Source organism: Manis pentadactyla, chromosome 2, assembly GCF_030020395.1.
Source record: "Manis pentadactyla isolate mManPen7 chromosome 2, mManPen7.hap1, whole genome shotgun sequence".
NCBI lineage: Eukaryota > Metazoa > Chordata > Mammalia > Pholidota > Manidae > Manis > Manis pentadactyla.
Genome location: NC_080020.1, coordinates 99895638 through 99913012, shown reverse-complemented (window position 1 = coordinate 99913012; position 17375 = coordinate 99895638). Strand labels below are relative to the sequence as shown.

Here is a 17375-nt window from a genome sequence, read left to right as displayed (position 1 = left end):
AGTTTGATGATACTGTCTGACATGGAAATGTTGTACATCTTGCCTCCTTGTTATAGATTAATTGACTGTGTAAGTTTGGATTTATTTCTGGGCTTTCTACTCTTATCCATTGATCTATGTGTCCTTTTTTTTGTGCTGAGATTGATCCAGTGTATAGCTTCAATATAGTGTATGATTTGTGCTTATTGTCCTATATCCTGACTATTCTTGGTATTAGCAAACTAAAAACTGTTTTCCTAACAATCCAAGGTTCAAAAAAGCTATCTCCTTCTTTTGATTTCCAGTTTCTTTAATTATGAGTGAAATTTAGTCATTTATTTTTCTTTTGGCAAAGTACCTATTCTTAGAGCCCATTTTTCTACTAGAACTATTTGTTTTTCTTATTATTGTGTAGCATTTCTCATTTGCCATGTGGGTGGCACATTGAAAAGGTTTAAAGTTTGCATACCGTCAAGATACTGTTATTTTGATTTGCTTCAAAATGTTATTTGCTATGTTTAGAAATGGATGATGGACCTTCTCAAAGAGATCATTTCATGAGAAGAGGATTTGCCTCTGGGAGGCGTTTGGGCAGAGGTAAGTATCTTTGTCTTCTCAACTGTTGAATAGTGGAATGACTAGAGGCTTTTATGACTCTTTACTGCAAAGCTACATCTAATACAACTCAAAGCATTGTAGACTTTGGGATGAGTTCATCATTTTTTTTGAGTGGTGGTATTCTTTTTGTTTTTTTACTCTAGTAAAAAATAGGATAGTAGGAAATAGTCAAATTGATTAGACTGGTTGGTTAAAGATAGTTGCTTCACAGAGCTGCTGCTTAATTTGTTTTTGATTATTGATTTCCAACAATTGTCATGGGAAGACTGTAAAAGCTTCAGAAATTAGGGTGAGAAGGACCTCTTTTTTGTTTTGTATTTTCGAAGAAAAGGCAGAACAGGAAGCTTTTTTTCTTAGCTCATTAGTATTAAAAGGTTATTTTCCTAGGCTTGAAATTTTTTACTTTTAGAAGAACCCAGCCCTTGATTTGACTAGATAATGGCATAGCAAAATACTTTCTACATTACATTTTTAGATTTGATACTAAAAGGCTGAAAATATTCTGCACTATGTTTTATTATAATGCAATCAAATATTATATAGAACCTCAAATTAAATTTAAAAATACATATGACCATTTATTTTCTTTTATGGGATAACATAAGCTAGGGCCAGTTGGTAGTTTTAAGCATATATAGCACTTATTCTTGAATTTATTAGATGTTATTCTTGGAATAATTTTATTTCTAGATATTTTTATTCATTGGAAACTAAATGGTATTTCATTTGATATTTGGAAAACTTAATTTCTTGTTTAGAGACAGTTGATACAAATGTGAATTTTGTATTTTGACATGTTCCTGCTTTTTTCAGTGTGCATATGCATTTTGTTTTTTAAGCCTGCATATTAATAAGTAAGAAGCATTAATGATCTGGATCATGTAATTGTGCTAAGAGGTTCAAGTGTGGGTTTGTTTGCTACTACTAACATTAGAAATAATAAATGTCTTAATATTATACTTAAGGGAATGTTTAATATTTAGATATATTCCTGTTTTAGAATAGGTTAAGTGATTTTTCTTATGTGATACATTTTGTTACAGACTTGTAATAAACATTGTTGAACTGAAGCCTTTTTAAATGAGAAAATATCACTGAAACAGATTTTACTGCAAATTGTTAATTTCATATGTTCTAGGTGAAATACACATTAAACTTCTGATCAAAACTCTGTTGTAAGTTAACACTTGAAAAAGTTATCTTTATATTACATGTAATCCTGGAAATTCACAGACCCATGAGTATAACTTCTTTCCGTTATGATTCATCCAACATTTTAGTTTCAATCTCTATTTTTTCTTAAAACTTGTATAGCTGGTGATGCCTTTTTGAAATTGACTCTTAATTGCTTGTAACATAATCTTGATTAGCAATTCATGTTCTGTGAAGTATGGCCTAAATACCTTTAGCTTCTTGAATCGCCCACAACTTAAGGAGCTGATGAAAATACTGAGAGTTGCTCATACACAATTTTGCATGCAACTTTAAACTGTCACAGAGTCCTTAACTCCCCTGTATTAGGATATTACAGAAATAGTAAGACAGTTCATGAGGATCACAAGAGCCTCATAAATTTGCTTAATTTTTTTGTAGAGGATGGTGTTAAAGTGGCAGTTTATGCCATTATGGATGTCTGTTCTAATTTTTTGTTTTAAATAACCATGGCCCTTGCCATAGCTACTATGCCTTCAAATTCTTAATCTAATGGTAGAGAAACACATGGAAAGAAATATTACTGAAAAGATAGTGTGCTGTAGGAATGTGAGGAAGAATTGATGAGGTCTGGAGGACTGAAGGAAGACGTCAGACAAGAGGTGGCCTTTGAACTGGACTTTTTGAAGAGTGAAAAGAATTTTGATAGGAAAAATAGGAAAGTAGGGAATACCATTCTGAAGGAACAGCTGGTAGGAAGATATAAAATATTAGAAGTTCACAATGTGGAGTATGGGAAGTTGTTTGTGGTGAATTAAAATACTGGGTGTTCAGAGTTGTGTAGTTGGAGATAAAGCTCAGAAGGATAACTTGGGGAAATACCATGGAGCAGTGGGGCAGTGACTAGGGGAGTGACATTCATTTTTTTTCTTTATTATGTAATTCCTTCTGAATTTTAGTTTTAAAGGTGGAAAGATTGAGAGCGACTTAAGTACTAGAAAGATGAATAAAAATAAGAATAAATGAAAAACAGGACACAAAAGTATAACGTTTTCAACAATGACTTTCACACAGGGGCATAGTGTAAATAACTGGCTCTGTCAGGGTGAGGTTTTAATATACAGAAAACCACAGAGTTGAATTTCCTGATTACAGGTTGCTAGTAAAATAACAACTAATAAGAAGCTATATATTCTACCAGTAGGATATTTATGTTTTTACTTTGGTATCAGAATTTAAATGAGAGGTGTTTTTTTTTTAAAGAAATTGCAGGTATATCTTTATAAGTTCCTATACTACTATGTCCCCATCCTTGGAAGTCCACTTACCCCAAAGATTCATTTAATTCCTAGTTTTTTATGACAGATTTAATTTTGTGTTTTAAATAGTTTTTACTCTATCTGAACTTTTTCATATGATGATGAGTTTAATAAGAGAGAGAATACATCCACAGTGGGTGGTTTTGGAGTTGGAAAGAGTTTTGGAAACAGAGGTAACCTGCTTGTGATATCTTATAATCAAAACTTGAGTGACCCTATGTTTTCTGAGTTTATATTTCTCTTTAATATACATAGAAAGTATGTGCCTTTTCCAAGAATTTATGAGGATCACAAGGGAATGCTTCCACTTTCCTAGTCAGTCAATTGCAGCAATTTATGCTCTTTTGGGTGTGTCTGCTATTCCATTTATTATTTTTTCCCTTTTTTTAAATAGCCACATTATTTGCTGAAACACCTTTTCAGATTGATTTGTGCCACAGATGAACTCCAGTTTTATTCTGTACTCAAGATCCTCTCTTCCCTCCCCAACAGGAATCCATCTTACATTTCTGAAGATGAATTTGAGTCTCCATCTTAGTTGAACAAAGAACAAGTAGAGTCTTTGAAATTACGTTTTTTTCCCTTAAAAGTTAACTGTAGATCAGAACTTAGGCAGAGACCAACAGTGTGTATGTACTTTCCTAAGCATTTTGGAAAACTGTCACTTGGCTACTTTGGCGAGGGTAGAATGGAGAGAAAGGGGCAATTGTAGAGGATAGAATATAATCCTTTTCTGAACCATCTTCAAAGATTGCAGATATTTAAATGAGGTAATTCAAAGCTTAGTTTTTGTGATAATACACTTTCTGTAGGGATTATCTTTATTTTGAAATTATATATTGGCTCAAAGAAAAATTTTTTTTGTCATCCAGTCATATATTGAGGTAATAGTATACTTATGTGCTAATTGTGTGCTAAGTTTCTATGGAGTTTTATGTTAGAAGGAATGTTAGATTTTTTTTAACCTGAAATGTTAAGTGACTTTATGTATACATTTTACGTACAAATTTAACAGCTGTCAAACTGTAATTCATTAGTCTCTGTATTATATAAGGGATAATTTAATATATTTTTTATAATTTAGATTAAATAATGATTAACAGGCATCCTATATTAACAATTAATTTTAAGATATATTACTCCCTGGATATCTTTTTAATAAAGATAATTTTATTAAGATTCAGCATTTAAATATATTATGAAATATTACTGATAGATGCTTTTAAACTTAATTTTAGGGTTATGTCTATATTCTAGAGAGACGAATAAATCTATACATAGGTTTTTATTAAATTAGAAATTTGAAAGCACAGCTTGATAGAAGATTTTAAAAATATTTTGTAAACAAAAAGAAGTTACAAGAATTTCCTTATTACTGAGAAGAGAATATTTATTAAATATTGGATTATAATTTAATCCTCTGACAGATGAAGAGATAATTAGTTAGTTAAAAAATTTTTTTTAATTATCTGATATTTTGAATAGAAAGTACATACTGGTTATACTGGCACTTGACATATTCCTTGGTTTTGCCCCTGCACATACAGAAGAATATATGACATTTGAGGTAATATAACATTGGCTGACATTTTAACCTTAACACAAGGCAGAAATTGTAATACAACCTCTATACGTTCTCATTCAGTATTGATACAACTTGTATGTAGTTTATCTTATTTCAAAGGGATAACTAGTAGTCGCTATAAGTTTTTGTTTTTTAAACTAAAAAGGTGTAGGAAATAGTTTTCAGAAATTTTCAAGTTTAATTTTATATTTTGTATAGGCTTTTCAAATAACAAATTTGAAGAAGGTGATAGTTCTGATTTCTGGAAAGGTAAGTTCAGTGTTTTTTGTAATGACTTTTAAAATTTAATGTCCAGAGAACTCTAAAGAAAAACTGAGGTTATCTCAGTCTATTCCAATTCTTTTTTTTTTCTTTACACTATTATGAAGGTTTCACATGAAAAAACAATGTGGTTACTACATTTACCCATGTTACCAAGTCCCCACCCATACCCCAAACAGTCACTGACCATCAGTGTAGTAAGATGCCACAGATTCACTGTTTGCCTTCTCTGTGCTACACTATTTTCCCCGTAACCCCCCACATCATGTGCACTAAACATAATACCCCTCAATCCCCTTCTCCCTCCGTCCCCACCAGCCTTCCCCCACCCCTCCCCTTTGGTAACCACTGGTCCCTTCTTGGAGTCTCTGAGTCTGCTGCTATTTTGTTCCTTCAGGTTTGCTTCGTTGTTATACCCCACAAATGAGGGAAATCATTTGGCACTTGTCTTTCTCTGCCTGGCTTATTTCACTGAGCATAATACCCTCTAGCTCCATCCATGTTGTTGCAAATGGTAGGATTTGTTTCTTTCTTATGGCTGAATAGTATTCCATTGTGTATATGTACCACCTCTTCTTTATCCATTCATCTGCTGATGGACATTGAGGTTGCTTCCATATCTTGGCTATTGTAAAAAGTACTGTGATAAAAATAGGGGTCCATATATCTTTTTGAGTCTGAGAAGTTTTATTCTTTGGGTAAATGCCAAGGAGTGGGTTTCTGGGGTGAAATGGTATGTCTATATTTAGTTTTTTGAGGAACCTCCATATTGCTTTCCACAATGGTTGAACTAGCTTACATTCCCACCAGCAGTGTAGGAGGGTTCCCCTTTCTGCATATCCTCACCAGCATTTGTTGTTCTTAGGTTTTTGATGCTGGCCATCCTTACTGGTGTGAGGAGGTATCTCATTGTGGTTTTAATTTGCATTTCCCTGGTGATTAGTGATGTGGAGCATCTTTTCATGTGTCTGTTGGCCATCTGAATTTCTTCTTTGGAGAACTGTCTCTTCATATCCTCTGTCCATTTTTTAAATCGTGTTATTTGCTTTTTGGGTGTTGAGGCATGTGTATTCTTTATATATTTTGGATGTTAACCCATTGTCAGATATGTTATTTACAAATATATTCTCCCATACTGTAGGATGCCTTTTTGTTCTGCTGATGGTATCCTTGCCATACAGAAACTTTTTAGTTTGATGTAGTCCCATGTGTTCATTTTTGCTTTTGTTTCCCTTGCTTGAGGAGATGGGTTCAGGAAAAAGTTGCTCATGTTTATATTCAAGAGTTTTTTTGCCTATGTTTTCTTCTACGAGTTTTATGGTTTCATGACTTACATTCAGGTCTTTGATCCATTTCAAGTTTACTTTTGTGTATGGGTTAAACAAGAATCCAGTTTCATTCTCTTGCATGTAGCCGTCCAGTTTTGCCAACACCAGTTGTTGAAGAGGCTGTTATCTCCCCATTGTGTGTCCATGACTCCTTTATCGTATATTGATTGACCATATATGGTTGGGTTTATATCTGGGCTCTCTAGTCTGTTCCATTGGCCTATGGGTCTGTTCTTGTGCCAGTACCAAATTGTCTTGATTACTATGGCTTTGTAGTAGAACTTGAAGTTGGGGAGCATAATCCCCCCAGATTTATTCTCCCTTCTCAGGATTGCTTTGGCTATTCAGGGTCTTTGTCATTCCATATGAATTTTAGAACGATTTGTTCTAGATCATGAAAGAATGCTATTGGTATTTTGATATAAATTGCATTGAATCTGTAGATTGCTTTAGGCAGGATGGCCATTTTGACAATATTAATTCTTCCTATCAATGAGAATGGGATATGTTTCCTTTTATTGGTATCTTTAAATTTCTCTCACAAATGTCTTGTAGTTTTCAGTGTATAGATCTTTCACTTCCTTGGTTAGGTTTATTACTAGGTATTTTGTTCTTCTTGGTGCAACTAAGAATAAAATTGTTTTTCTGATTTCGCTTTCTGCTAGTTCATTGTTAGTGTATAGGAATGCAACAGATTTCTGTGAATTAATTTTGTATCCTGAAACTTTGCTGAACTCAAATATTAGATCTAGTAGTTTTGGAGTGGATTCTTTAGGGCTTTTTATGTACAATATCATGTCATCTGCAAACAGGGGCGGTTTAATTTCTTCCTTGCCAATCTGGATGCCTTTTAGTTCTTTGTGTTGTCTTGATTGCCTTGGCTAGGACCTCCAGTACTGTGTTGAATAGAAGTGGGGAGAGTGGGCATCCTTGTTCTGTTCTCAGTCTTAAAGGAAAAGCTTTCAGCTTCTCGCTGTTTAGTATGATGTTGGCTGTGGGTTTGTCATATATGGCCTTTATTATGTTGAGGTACTTGCCCTCTATACCCATTTTGTTGAGTTTTTATCATGAATGGACATTGAATTTTGTCAGATGCTTTTTCAGCATCTATGGAGATGATCATGTGGTTTTTGTCCTTTTTGTTGATGTGGTGGATGATGTTGATGGATTTTCGAATGTTGTACCATCCTTGCATCACTGGAATAATTCCTGCTTGATCATGATGGATGATCTTTTGGTGTAGTTTTGAATTCAGCCTGCTAATATTTTGTTGAGTATTTTTGCTTCTATGTTCATCAGGGATATTGGTCTGTAATTTTCTTTTTTTGTGGTGTCTTTGCCTGGTTTTGGTATTAGAGTGAACCTGGCTTCATAGAATGAGTTTGGAAGTATTCCCTTCCCTTCTATTTTTTGGAAAACTTAAAGGACAATGGGTATTAGGTCTTCACTAAATATTTGATAAAATTGAGCAGTGAAGCCGTCTGGTCCAGGGGTTTTGTTCTTAGGTAGATTTTGATTATCAGTTCAATTTTTTTGCTGGTAATTGGTCTGTTTAGATTTTCTGTTTCTTCCTTTGTCATCCTTGGAAGGTTGTATTTTTCTAGAAAGCTGTCCATTTCTTCTAGGTTATCCAGTTTGTTAGCATATAATTTTTCATAGTGTTCTCTAATAATTCTTTGTATTTCTGTGGTGTCCGTAGTGATTTTTCCTTTCTCATTTCTAATTCTGTTTATGTGTGTAGACTCTCTTTTTTTCTTTATAAGTCTGGCTAGGGGCTTATCTATTTTGTTTATTTTCTCGAAGAACCAGCTCTTGCTTTCATTGATTCTTTCTATTGTTTTATTCTTCTTGATTATTATTATTCTGTAATCTTTATTATGTCCTTCCTTCTACTAACTTTGGGCTTCATTTGTTCTTCTTTTTCTAGTTTCCTTAATTGTGAGTTTAGACTGTTCATATGGGGTTGTTCTTCGAGGTAGGCCTGTATTGCAATATACTTTCCTCTTAGCACGACCTTGGCTGTGTCTGACAGATTTTGCGTTTTTGAATTATTGTTGTCATTTGTCTCCATATATTGCTTGATCTCTGTTTTTATTCGGTCATTGATCCATTGGTTATTTAGGAGCATGTTGTGAAGCCTCCATGTGTTCGTGGGATTTTTCATTTTCTTTGTGTAATTTATTTCTAGTTTCATACCTTTGTGGTCTGAGAAACTGGTTGGTACAATATCAATCTTTTTGAATTTACCAAGGCTCTTTTTATGGCCAAGTATATGATCTATTCTTGAAAATGTTCCAGGTACACTTGAGAAGAATGTGTATTCTCCTGCTTTTGGGTGGAGTGTTCTGTAGATGTCTGTTAGGTCCATCTGTTCTAATATGTTGTGTAGTGCCTCTGTGTCCTTACTTAGTTTCTGTCTGGTTGAACCATTCTTTTCTAGTGATTGGAGTGTTGAAGTCTCCTAGAAAGAATGCATTGTATTCTATTTCCCCTTTTAATTCAGTTAGTATTTGTTTCACATATGTAGGTGCTCCTGTGTTGGGTGTATAGATATTTGTAATGGTTATATCCTCTTGTGGGATTCACCCCTTTATCATTTTGTAATGTCTTCTTTGTCTCTTGTGATTTTCTTTGTTTTGAAGTCTATAGAAGTACTACAACTCCTGCTTTTTTCTCCATGTTAGTTGCATGAAATATATTTTTTCATCCTTCACTTTTAGTCTGTGTATGTCTTTGGGTTTAAAGTGAGTCTCTTATAGGCAGCATATAAATGGGTCTTGTCTTTTTATCCACTCAGTGACTCTATGTCTTTTGATTGGTGCATTCAAATCATTTGCCTTTAGGGTGCTTATCGATAGGGATGTACTTATTGTCATTGCAGGCTTTAGATTTGTGGTTACCAAAGGTTCAAGGTTAACTTCCTTACCATATAAGACTCTTAAGTTAACTCACTTACTATGCTTTTACAAGCACAATCTAAAGTTTCTTTTTTTCTCCTCCTGTTTCTTCCTCCTCCATTCTTTATATATTAGGTATCATATTCTGTACTCTTTGTCTATCCCTTGATTGACTTTGGGTATAGTTGATTAAATTTTGTATTTGCTTAGTAATTAACTGTACTACTTTCTTTACTGTGGTTTTATTACCTGTGGTGACAGCTATTAAACCTTAGGAACATTTCCATCTATAGCAGTCCCTCCAAAATACAGTGTAGAGACAGTTTGTGGGAAGTAAATTCTCGCAGCTTTTGTTTATCTGGGAATTGATTAATCCTTCCTTCCAATTTAAATGATAATCTTGCCAGATAAAGTATTCTTGGTTCAAGGCCTTCTGCTTCATTGCAGTAAATACATCATGCCACTCCCTTCTGGCCTGTAAGGTTTCTGCTGAGAAGTGTGATGATAGCCTGATGGGCTTTCCTTTGTATGTGATTTTATTTCTCTCTCTGGCTGTTTTTAATACTCTGTCCTTATCCTTGATCTTTGCAATTTTAATTACTGTATGTCTTGGTGTTGTCTTCCTTGGGTCCCTTGTGTTGGGAGATCTGTGCACCTCCATGTCCTGAGAGACTATCTCCTTTCCTAGATGGGGGAAGTTTTCAGCAATTACCTCCTCAAAGACACTTTTTTTTTTTTTTAAATAATTATTTTTTATTGAAGGGTAGTTGACGCACAGTATTACATTACATTAGTTTCAAGTGTACAACACAGTGGTAGAACATTTATATACATAATTCTAGGTTCCAGCTATCACCCTACCAAGCGGTTACAATATCTTGACTATATTCCTTATGCTATACATTACATCCCGGTTACTTATTTATTTTACCATTGGAAGTCTGTCCTTTTTTTTTTTTTTTTTTTTTTTTTTGTGAGGGCATCTCTCATATTTATTGATCAAATGGTTGTTAACGACAATAAAATTCTCTATAGGGGAGTCAATGCTCAATGCACAATCATTAATCCACCCCAAGCCTAATTTTCGTCAGTCTCCAATCTTCTGAGGCATAACAAACAAGTTCTTACATGTAGAACAAATTCTTACATAATGAATAAGTTACATAGTGAACAGTACAAGGGGAGTCATCACAGAATCTTTCGGTTTTGCTCATGCATTATGAACTCTAAACAGTCAGTTCAAATATGAATACTCATTTGGTTTTTATACTTGATTTATATGTGGATACCACATTTCTCTCTTTATTATTATTATTTTTAATAAAATGCTGAAGTGGTAGGTAGATACAAGATAAAGGTAGAAAACATAGTTTAGTGTTGTAAGAGAGCAAATGTAGATGATCAGGTGTGTGCCTGTAGACTATGTGTTAATCCAAGCTAGACCAGGGCAATAAAACATCCACGTATGCAGAAGATTTCTCTCAGAACAGGGGGGGTGAGGTTCTAAGCCTCACCTCTGTTGATCCCCAATTTCTCACCTGATGGCCCCCCTGCGACTGTGCCTGTCTTAGGTTGTTCCTCCCTTGAGGAATCTTACCCGTCTCTGGCTAACCAGTCATCTTCCGGGGCCATACAGGGAAATGTGAAGTTGGTAAGTGAGAGGGAAGCCTTATTGTTTGAAAAGGTTAGCTTTTTACTTCTTTGCATATTTATGCCCTGTGGCTTCTATGCCCAGCATTTGTCTTGAGGTATCTTTACCACTTGGAGGAGTTATGATACTCGGTAAATTTGATATGAGGCACGAATTCTATTTAAGGGTTGTAATTAGGAAGGAAGAAGAAAAGCTATAGAAGTAGCAGACGGAAGAAAACATGGGAAGATTGATTATTTCTTTGACATATCTTCTTGTAGAGTAACTTCAGCATGTACAGGTTGTAAGCTACTACTTAAATTGCGCACTCACATTAACATAATAGGAGTATAGTTACATAACCAAAGCATATCTGTAATTACCAGCCATCTCCAGTGAAACCAAGAAAACCAGTTAGGCACCTTAAGCATTTGTGAAAACTTATCTATGATATGGTGGATATTGTCCAACTGAACTTGAACAGTCTGAGAGAAATCAGACAAATTAAAACAACCCATTCCTGGGGACTGTTCACATGCCATATGTTCTTTTAACAGTAAATAGTCTGTAGTTGTAAGATTTTGGAGCGCTACAATTTGCACTTCTCCAAATTCTTGGTTGAGTTCCAACAGTATAGATCCAGTCAAATTTGTTGTTTTACTGTATGCACAGGCCAGCTTAGATATCTCCTTCCTCATTCCCATGGCAAGTCCAGGAACTGGTGGGATGAGTGCATCTACAGCTGTAGCAGTGCGTGGATCTTTGTTGGGGTTTTTTGATGATCATCTTCTGGCATGAGTCTTCCAGAGAGTGCAGATGTTGGAAGTTCTTTTTCATATCGTATCTTAGTTCATTTTCGGGGTAGCCCAATTAGGCTTTGATCCTCTGTATAAACACAAACAGACCCTTTGCCTACACTTTTATATGCCCTTTATACCCTTGTGTAGAACTCGTTGGAGGTTACCACACAGGAACTGCCCTTTTTTTTTTTTTTTTTTGCTTTGTTTTTGGTATCACTAATCTACACTTACATGACGAATATTATGTTTACTAGGCTCTCCCCTATACCAGGTCTCCCCTATAAGCCCCTTTACAGTCACTGTCCATCAGCATAGCAAAATGTTGTAGAATCACTACTTGCCTTCTCTGTGTTGTACAGCCCTCCCTTTTCTGCTACCCCCCCATGTATGTTAATCTTAATACCCCCCTACTTCTCCCCCCCTTATCCCTCCCTACCCACCCATCCTCCCCAGTCCCTTTCCCTTTGGTACCTGTTAGTCCATTCTTGAGTTCTGTGATTCTGCTGCTGTTTTGTTCCTTCAGTTTTTCCTTTGTTCTTATATTCCACAGATAAGTGAAATCATTTGGTATTTCTCTTTCTCCACTTGGCTTGTTTCACTGAGCATAATACCCTCCAGCTCCATCCATGTTGCTGCAAATGATTGGATTTGCCCTTTTCTTATGGCTGAGTAGTATTCCATTGTGTATATGTACCACATCTTCTTTATCCATTCATCTATTGATGGACATTTAGGTTGCTTCCAATTCTTGGCTATTGTAAATAGTGCTGCAATAAACATAGGGGTGCATCTGTCTTTCTCAAACTTGATTGCTGCGTTCTTAGGGTAAATTCCTAGGAGTGCAATTCCTGGGTCAAATGGTAAGTCTGTTTTGAGCATTTTGATATACCTCCATACTGCTTTCCACAATGGTTGAACTAGTTTACATTCCCACCAGCAGTGTAGGAGGGTTCCCCTTTCTCCACAGCCTCGCCAACATTTGTTGTTGTTTGTCTTTTGGATGGCAGCCATCCTTACTGGTGTGAGGTGATACCTCATTGTAGTTTTAATTTGCATTTCTCTGATAATTAGCGATGTGGAGCATCTTTTCATGTGTCTGTTGGCCATCTGTATTTCTTTTTTGGAGAACTGTCTGTTCAGTTCCTCTGCCCATTTTTTAATTGGGTTATTTGTTTTTTGTTTGTTGAGGCATGTGAGCTCCTTATATATTCTGGACGTCAAGCCTTTATCGGATGTGTCATTTTCAAATATATTCTCCCATACTGTAGGGATCCTTTTTGTTCTATTGATGGTGTCTTTTGCTGTACAGAAGCTTTTCAGCTTAATATAGTCCCACTTACTCATTTTTGCTGTTGTTTTCCTTGCTCGGGGAGATATGTTCAAGAAGAGGTCACTCATGTTTATGTCTAAGAGGTTTGTGCCTATGTTTTCTTCCAAGAGTTTAATGGTTTCATGGCTTACATTCAGGTCTTTGATCCATTTTAAGTTTACTTTTGTATATGGGGTTAGACAATGGTCCAGTTTCATTCTCCTACATGTAGCTGTCCAGTTTTGCCAGCACCACCTGTTGAAGAGACTGTCATTTTGCCATTGTATGTCCATGGCTCCTTTATCAAATATTAATTGACCATATATGTCTGGGTTAATGTCTGGATTCTCTAGTCTGTTCCATTGGTCTGTGGCTCTGCTCTTGTGCCAGTACCAAATTGTCTTGATTACTATGGCTTTATAGTAGAGCTTGAAGTTGGGGAGTGAGATCCCCCCTACTTTATTCTTCTTTCTCAGGATTGCTTTGGCTATTCGGGGTCTTTGGTGTTTCCATATGAATTTTTGAATTATTTGTTCCAGTTCATTGAAGAATGTTGCTGGTAGTTTCATAGGGATTGCATCAAATCTGTATATTGCTTTGGGCAGGATGGCCATTTTAACGATATTAATTCTTCCTAGCCACAAGCATGGGATGAGTTTCCATCTGTTAGTGTCCCCTTTAATTTCTCTTAAGAGTGACTTGTAGTTTTCAGAGTACAAGTCTTTCACTTCTTTGGTTAGGTTTATTCCTAGGTATTTTATTTTTTTTGATGCAATTGTGAATGGAGTTGTTTTCCTGATTTCTCTTTCTGTTGGTTCATTGTTAGTATATAGGAAAGCCACAGATTTCTGTGTGTTGATTTTGTATCCTGCAACTTTGCTGTATTCCGATATCAGTTCTAGTAGTTTTGGGGTGGAGTATTTAGGGTTTTTTATGTACAGTATCATGTCATCTGCAAATAGTGACAGTTTAACTTCTTCTTTACCAATCTGGATTCCTTGTATTTCTTTATTTTGTCTGATTGCCGTGGCTAGGACCTCCAGTACTATGTTAAATAACAGTGGAGAGAGTGGGCATCCCTGTCTAGTTCCCGATCTCAGAGGAAATGCTTTCAGCTTCTCGCTGTTCAATATAATGTTGGCTGTGGGTTTATCATAGATGGCCTTTATTATGTTGAGGTACTTGCCCTCTATTCCCATTTTGCTGAGAGTTTTTAACATGAATGGATGTTGAACTTTGTCAAATGCTTTTTCAGCAACTATGGAGATGATCATGTGGTTTTTGTCTTTCTTTTTGTTGATGTGGTGGATGATGTTGATGGACTTTCGAATGTTGTACCATCCTTGCATCCCTGGGATGAATCCCACTTGGTCATGGTGTATGATCCTTTTGATGTATTTTTGAATTCGGTTTGCTAATATTTTGTTGAGTATTTTTGCATCTACGTTCATCAGGGATATTGGTCTGTAGTTTTCTTTTTTGGTGGGGTCTTTGCCTGGTTTTGGTATTAGGGTGATGTTAGCTTCATAGAATGAGTTTGGGAGTATCCCCTCCTCCTCTATTTTTTGGAAAACTTTAAGGAGAATGGGTATTATGTCTTCCCTGAATGTCTGATAAAATTCCGAGGTAAATCCATCTGGCCTGGGGGTTTTGTTCTTTCATAGTTTTTTGATTACTGCTTCAATTTCGTTGCTGGTAATTGGTCTGTTTAGATTTTCTGTTTCTTCCTGGGTCAATCTTGGAAGGTTATATTTTTCTAGGAAGTTGTCCATTTCTCCTAGGTTTCCCAGCTTGTTAGCATATAGGTTTTCATAGTATTCTCCAATACTTCTTTGCATTTCCATGGGGTCCGTCGTGATTTTTCCTTTCTCGTTTCTGATACTGTTGATTTGTGTTGACTCTCTTTTCTTCTTAATAAGTCTGGCTAGAGGCTTATCTATTTTGTTTATTTTCTCGAAGAACCAGCTCTTAGTTTCATTGATTTTTGCTATTGTTTTATTCTTCTCAATTTTATTTATTTCTTCTCTGATCTTTATTATGTCCCTCCTTCTGCTGACCTTAGGCCTCATCTGTTCTTCTTTTTCCAATTTCGATAATTGTGACATTAGACCATTCATTTGGGATTGCTCTTCCTTTTTTAAATATGCTTGGATTGCTATATACTTTCCTCTTAAGACTGCTTTTGCTGTGTCCCACAGAAGTTGGGGCTTAGTGTTGTTGTTGTCATTTGTTTCCATATATTGCTGGATCTCCATTTTGATTTGGTCATTGATCCATTGATTATTTAGGAGCGTGTTGTTAAGCCTCCATGTGTTTGTGAGCCTCTTTGCTTTCTTTGTACAGTTTATTTCTAGTTTTATGCCTTTGTGGTCTGAAAAGTTGGTTGGTAGGATTTCAATCTTTTGGAATTTTCTGAGGCTCTTTTTGTGGCCTAGTATGTGGTCTATTCTGGAGAATGTTCCATGTGCACTTGAGAAGAATGTATATCCCGCTGCTTTTGGATGTAGAGTTCTATGGATGTCTATTAGGTCCATCTGTTCTAGTGTGTTGTTCAGTGCCTCCGTGTTCTTACTTATTTTCTGTCCAGTGGATCTATCCTTTGGGGTGAGTGGTGTGTTGAAGTCTCCTAAAATGAATGCATTGCATTCCATTTCCCCCTTTAGTTCTGTTAGTATTTGTTTCACATATGCTGGTGCTCCTGTGTTTGGTGCATATATATTTAGAATGGTTATATCCTCTTGTTTGACTGAGCCCTTTATCATTATGTAGTGTCCTTCTTTATCTCTTGTTACTTTCTTTGTTTTGAAGTCTATTTTGTCTGATATTAGTACTGCAACCCCTGCTTTCTTCTCACTGTTGTTTGCTTGAAATATGTTTTTCCATCCCTTGACTTTTAGTCTGTACATGTCTTTGGGTTTGAGGTGAGTTTCTTGTAAGCAGCATATAGATGGGTCTTGCTTTTTTATCCATTCTGTTACTCTGTGTCTTTTGATTGGTGCATTCAACCCATTAACATTTAGGGTGACTATTGAAAGATATGTACTTATTGCCATTGCAGGCTTTAAATTCGTGGTTACCAAAGGTTCAAGGTTAGCCTCTTTAGTATCTTACTGCCTAACTTAGCTCGCTTATTGAGCTGTTATATACACTGTCTGGAGATTCTTTTCTTCTCTCCCTTCTTGTTTCTCCTCGATTCTTCATATGTTGGGTGTTTTGTGCTGTGCTCTTTCTAGGAGTGCTCCCATCTAGAGCAGTCCCTGTAAGATGTTCTGTAGAGGTGGTTTGTGGAAAGCAAATTCCCTCAGCTTTTGTTTGTCTGGGAATTGTTTAATCCCACCGTCATATTTGAATGATAGTCGTGCTGGATACAGTATCCTTGGTTCAAGGCCCTTCTGTTTCATTGTATTAAATATATCATGCCATTCTCTTCTGGCCTGTAGGGTTTCTGTTGAGAAATCTGACGTTAGCCTGATGGGTTTCCCTTTATAGGTGACCTTTTTCTCTCTAGCTGCCTTTAACACTCTTTCCTTGTCCTTGATCTTTGCCATTTTAATTATTATGTGTCTTGGTGTTGCCCTTCTTGGATCCTTTCTGTTGGGGGTTCTGTGTATTTCCGTGGTCTGTTCGATTACTTCCTCCCCCAGTGTGGGGAAGTTTTCAGCAATTATTTCTTCTAAGATACTTTCCGTCTCTTTTCCTCTCTCTTCTTCTTCTGGGACCCCTATAATACGGATATTGTTCCTTTTGGATTGGTCACACAGTTCTCTTAATATTGTTTCATTCCTGGAGATCCTTTTGTCTCTCTCTATGTCAGCTTCTATGCGTTCCTGTTCTCTGATTTCAATTCCATCAATGGCCTCTTGCATTCTATCCATTCTGCTTATAAACCCTTCCAGAGTTTGTTTCATTTCTGCGATCTCCTTTCTGGCATCTGTGATCTCCTTCCGGACTTCATCCCATTTCTCTTGCGTATTTCTCTGCATCTCTGTCAGCATGTTTATGATTCTTATTTTGAATTCTTTTTCAGGGAGACTGGTTAGGTCTGTCTCCTTCTCTGGTGTTGTCTCTGTGATCTTTGTCTGCCTGTAGCTTTGCCTTTTCATGGTGATAGGAATAGTCTGCAGAACTGGGACGAGTGACGGCTGGAAGGACTTCCTTTCTTGTTGGTTTGTGGCCCTCCTCTCCTGGGAGAACAGCGGCCTCTAGTGGCTTGTGCTGCGCCGCTGCGCGCAGACAGGGTTTCTGCTTCCTGCCCGGCTGCTATGGAGTTTATGTCCACTGTTGCTGTGGGCGTGGCCTGGCTCAGGCAGCTGCTCCAAAATGGTGGAGTCGCGTTGGAGCAGGAGCGGCTGGGAGGCTATTTATCTCCGTAAGGGGCCTCCCTGCTCCCTGCAGCCCAGGGGTTAGGGTGTCCAGAGATCCCGGATTCCCTACCTCTGGATTAAGTGACCCGCCCTGCCCCTTTAAGACTTCCAAAGAGCACCCGCCAAAACAAAA

At 36.5% G+C, this 17375-nt stretch overlaps 1 protein-coding gene across 1 annotated transcript in view; it reads left to right on the top strand.

Annotated features, from left to right (window-relative positions):
* The window catches only part of DDX4 (DEAD-box helicase 4), a 100843-nt gene that overhangs the window by 26323 nt on the left and 57145 nt on the right, over positions 1–17375 (top strand). Inside the window, exons 3-7 of the mRNA XM_057495138.1 lie at positions 502–580; positions 2639–2648; positions 3175–3241; positions 4852–4902; positions 5597–5598. Of these exons, the coding sequence (XP_057351121.1) occupies positions 502–580; positions 2639–2648; positions 3175–3241; positions 4852–4902; positions 5597–5598 (209 nt within the window). The remainder of the gene's footprint in view (positions 1–501; positions 581–2638; positions 2649–3174; positions 3242–4851; positions 4903–5596; positions 5599–17375) is intronic.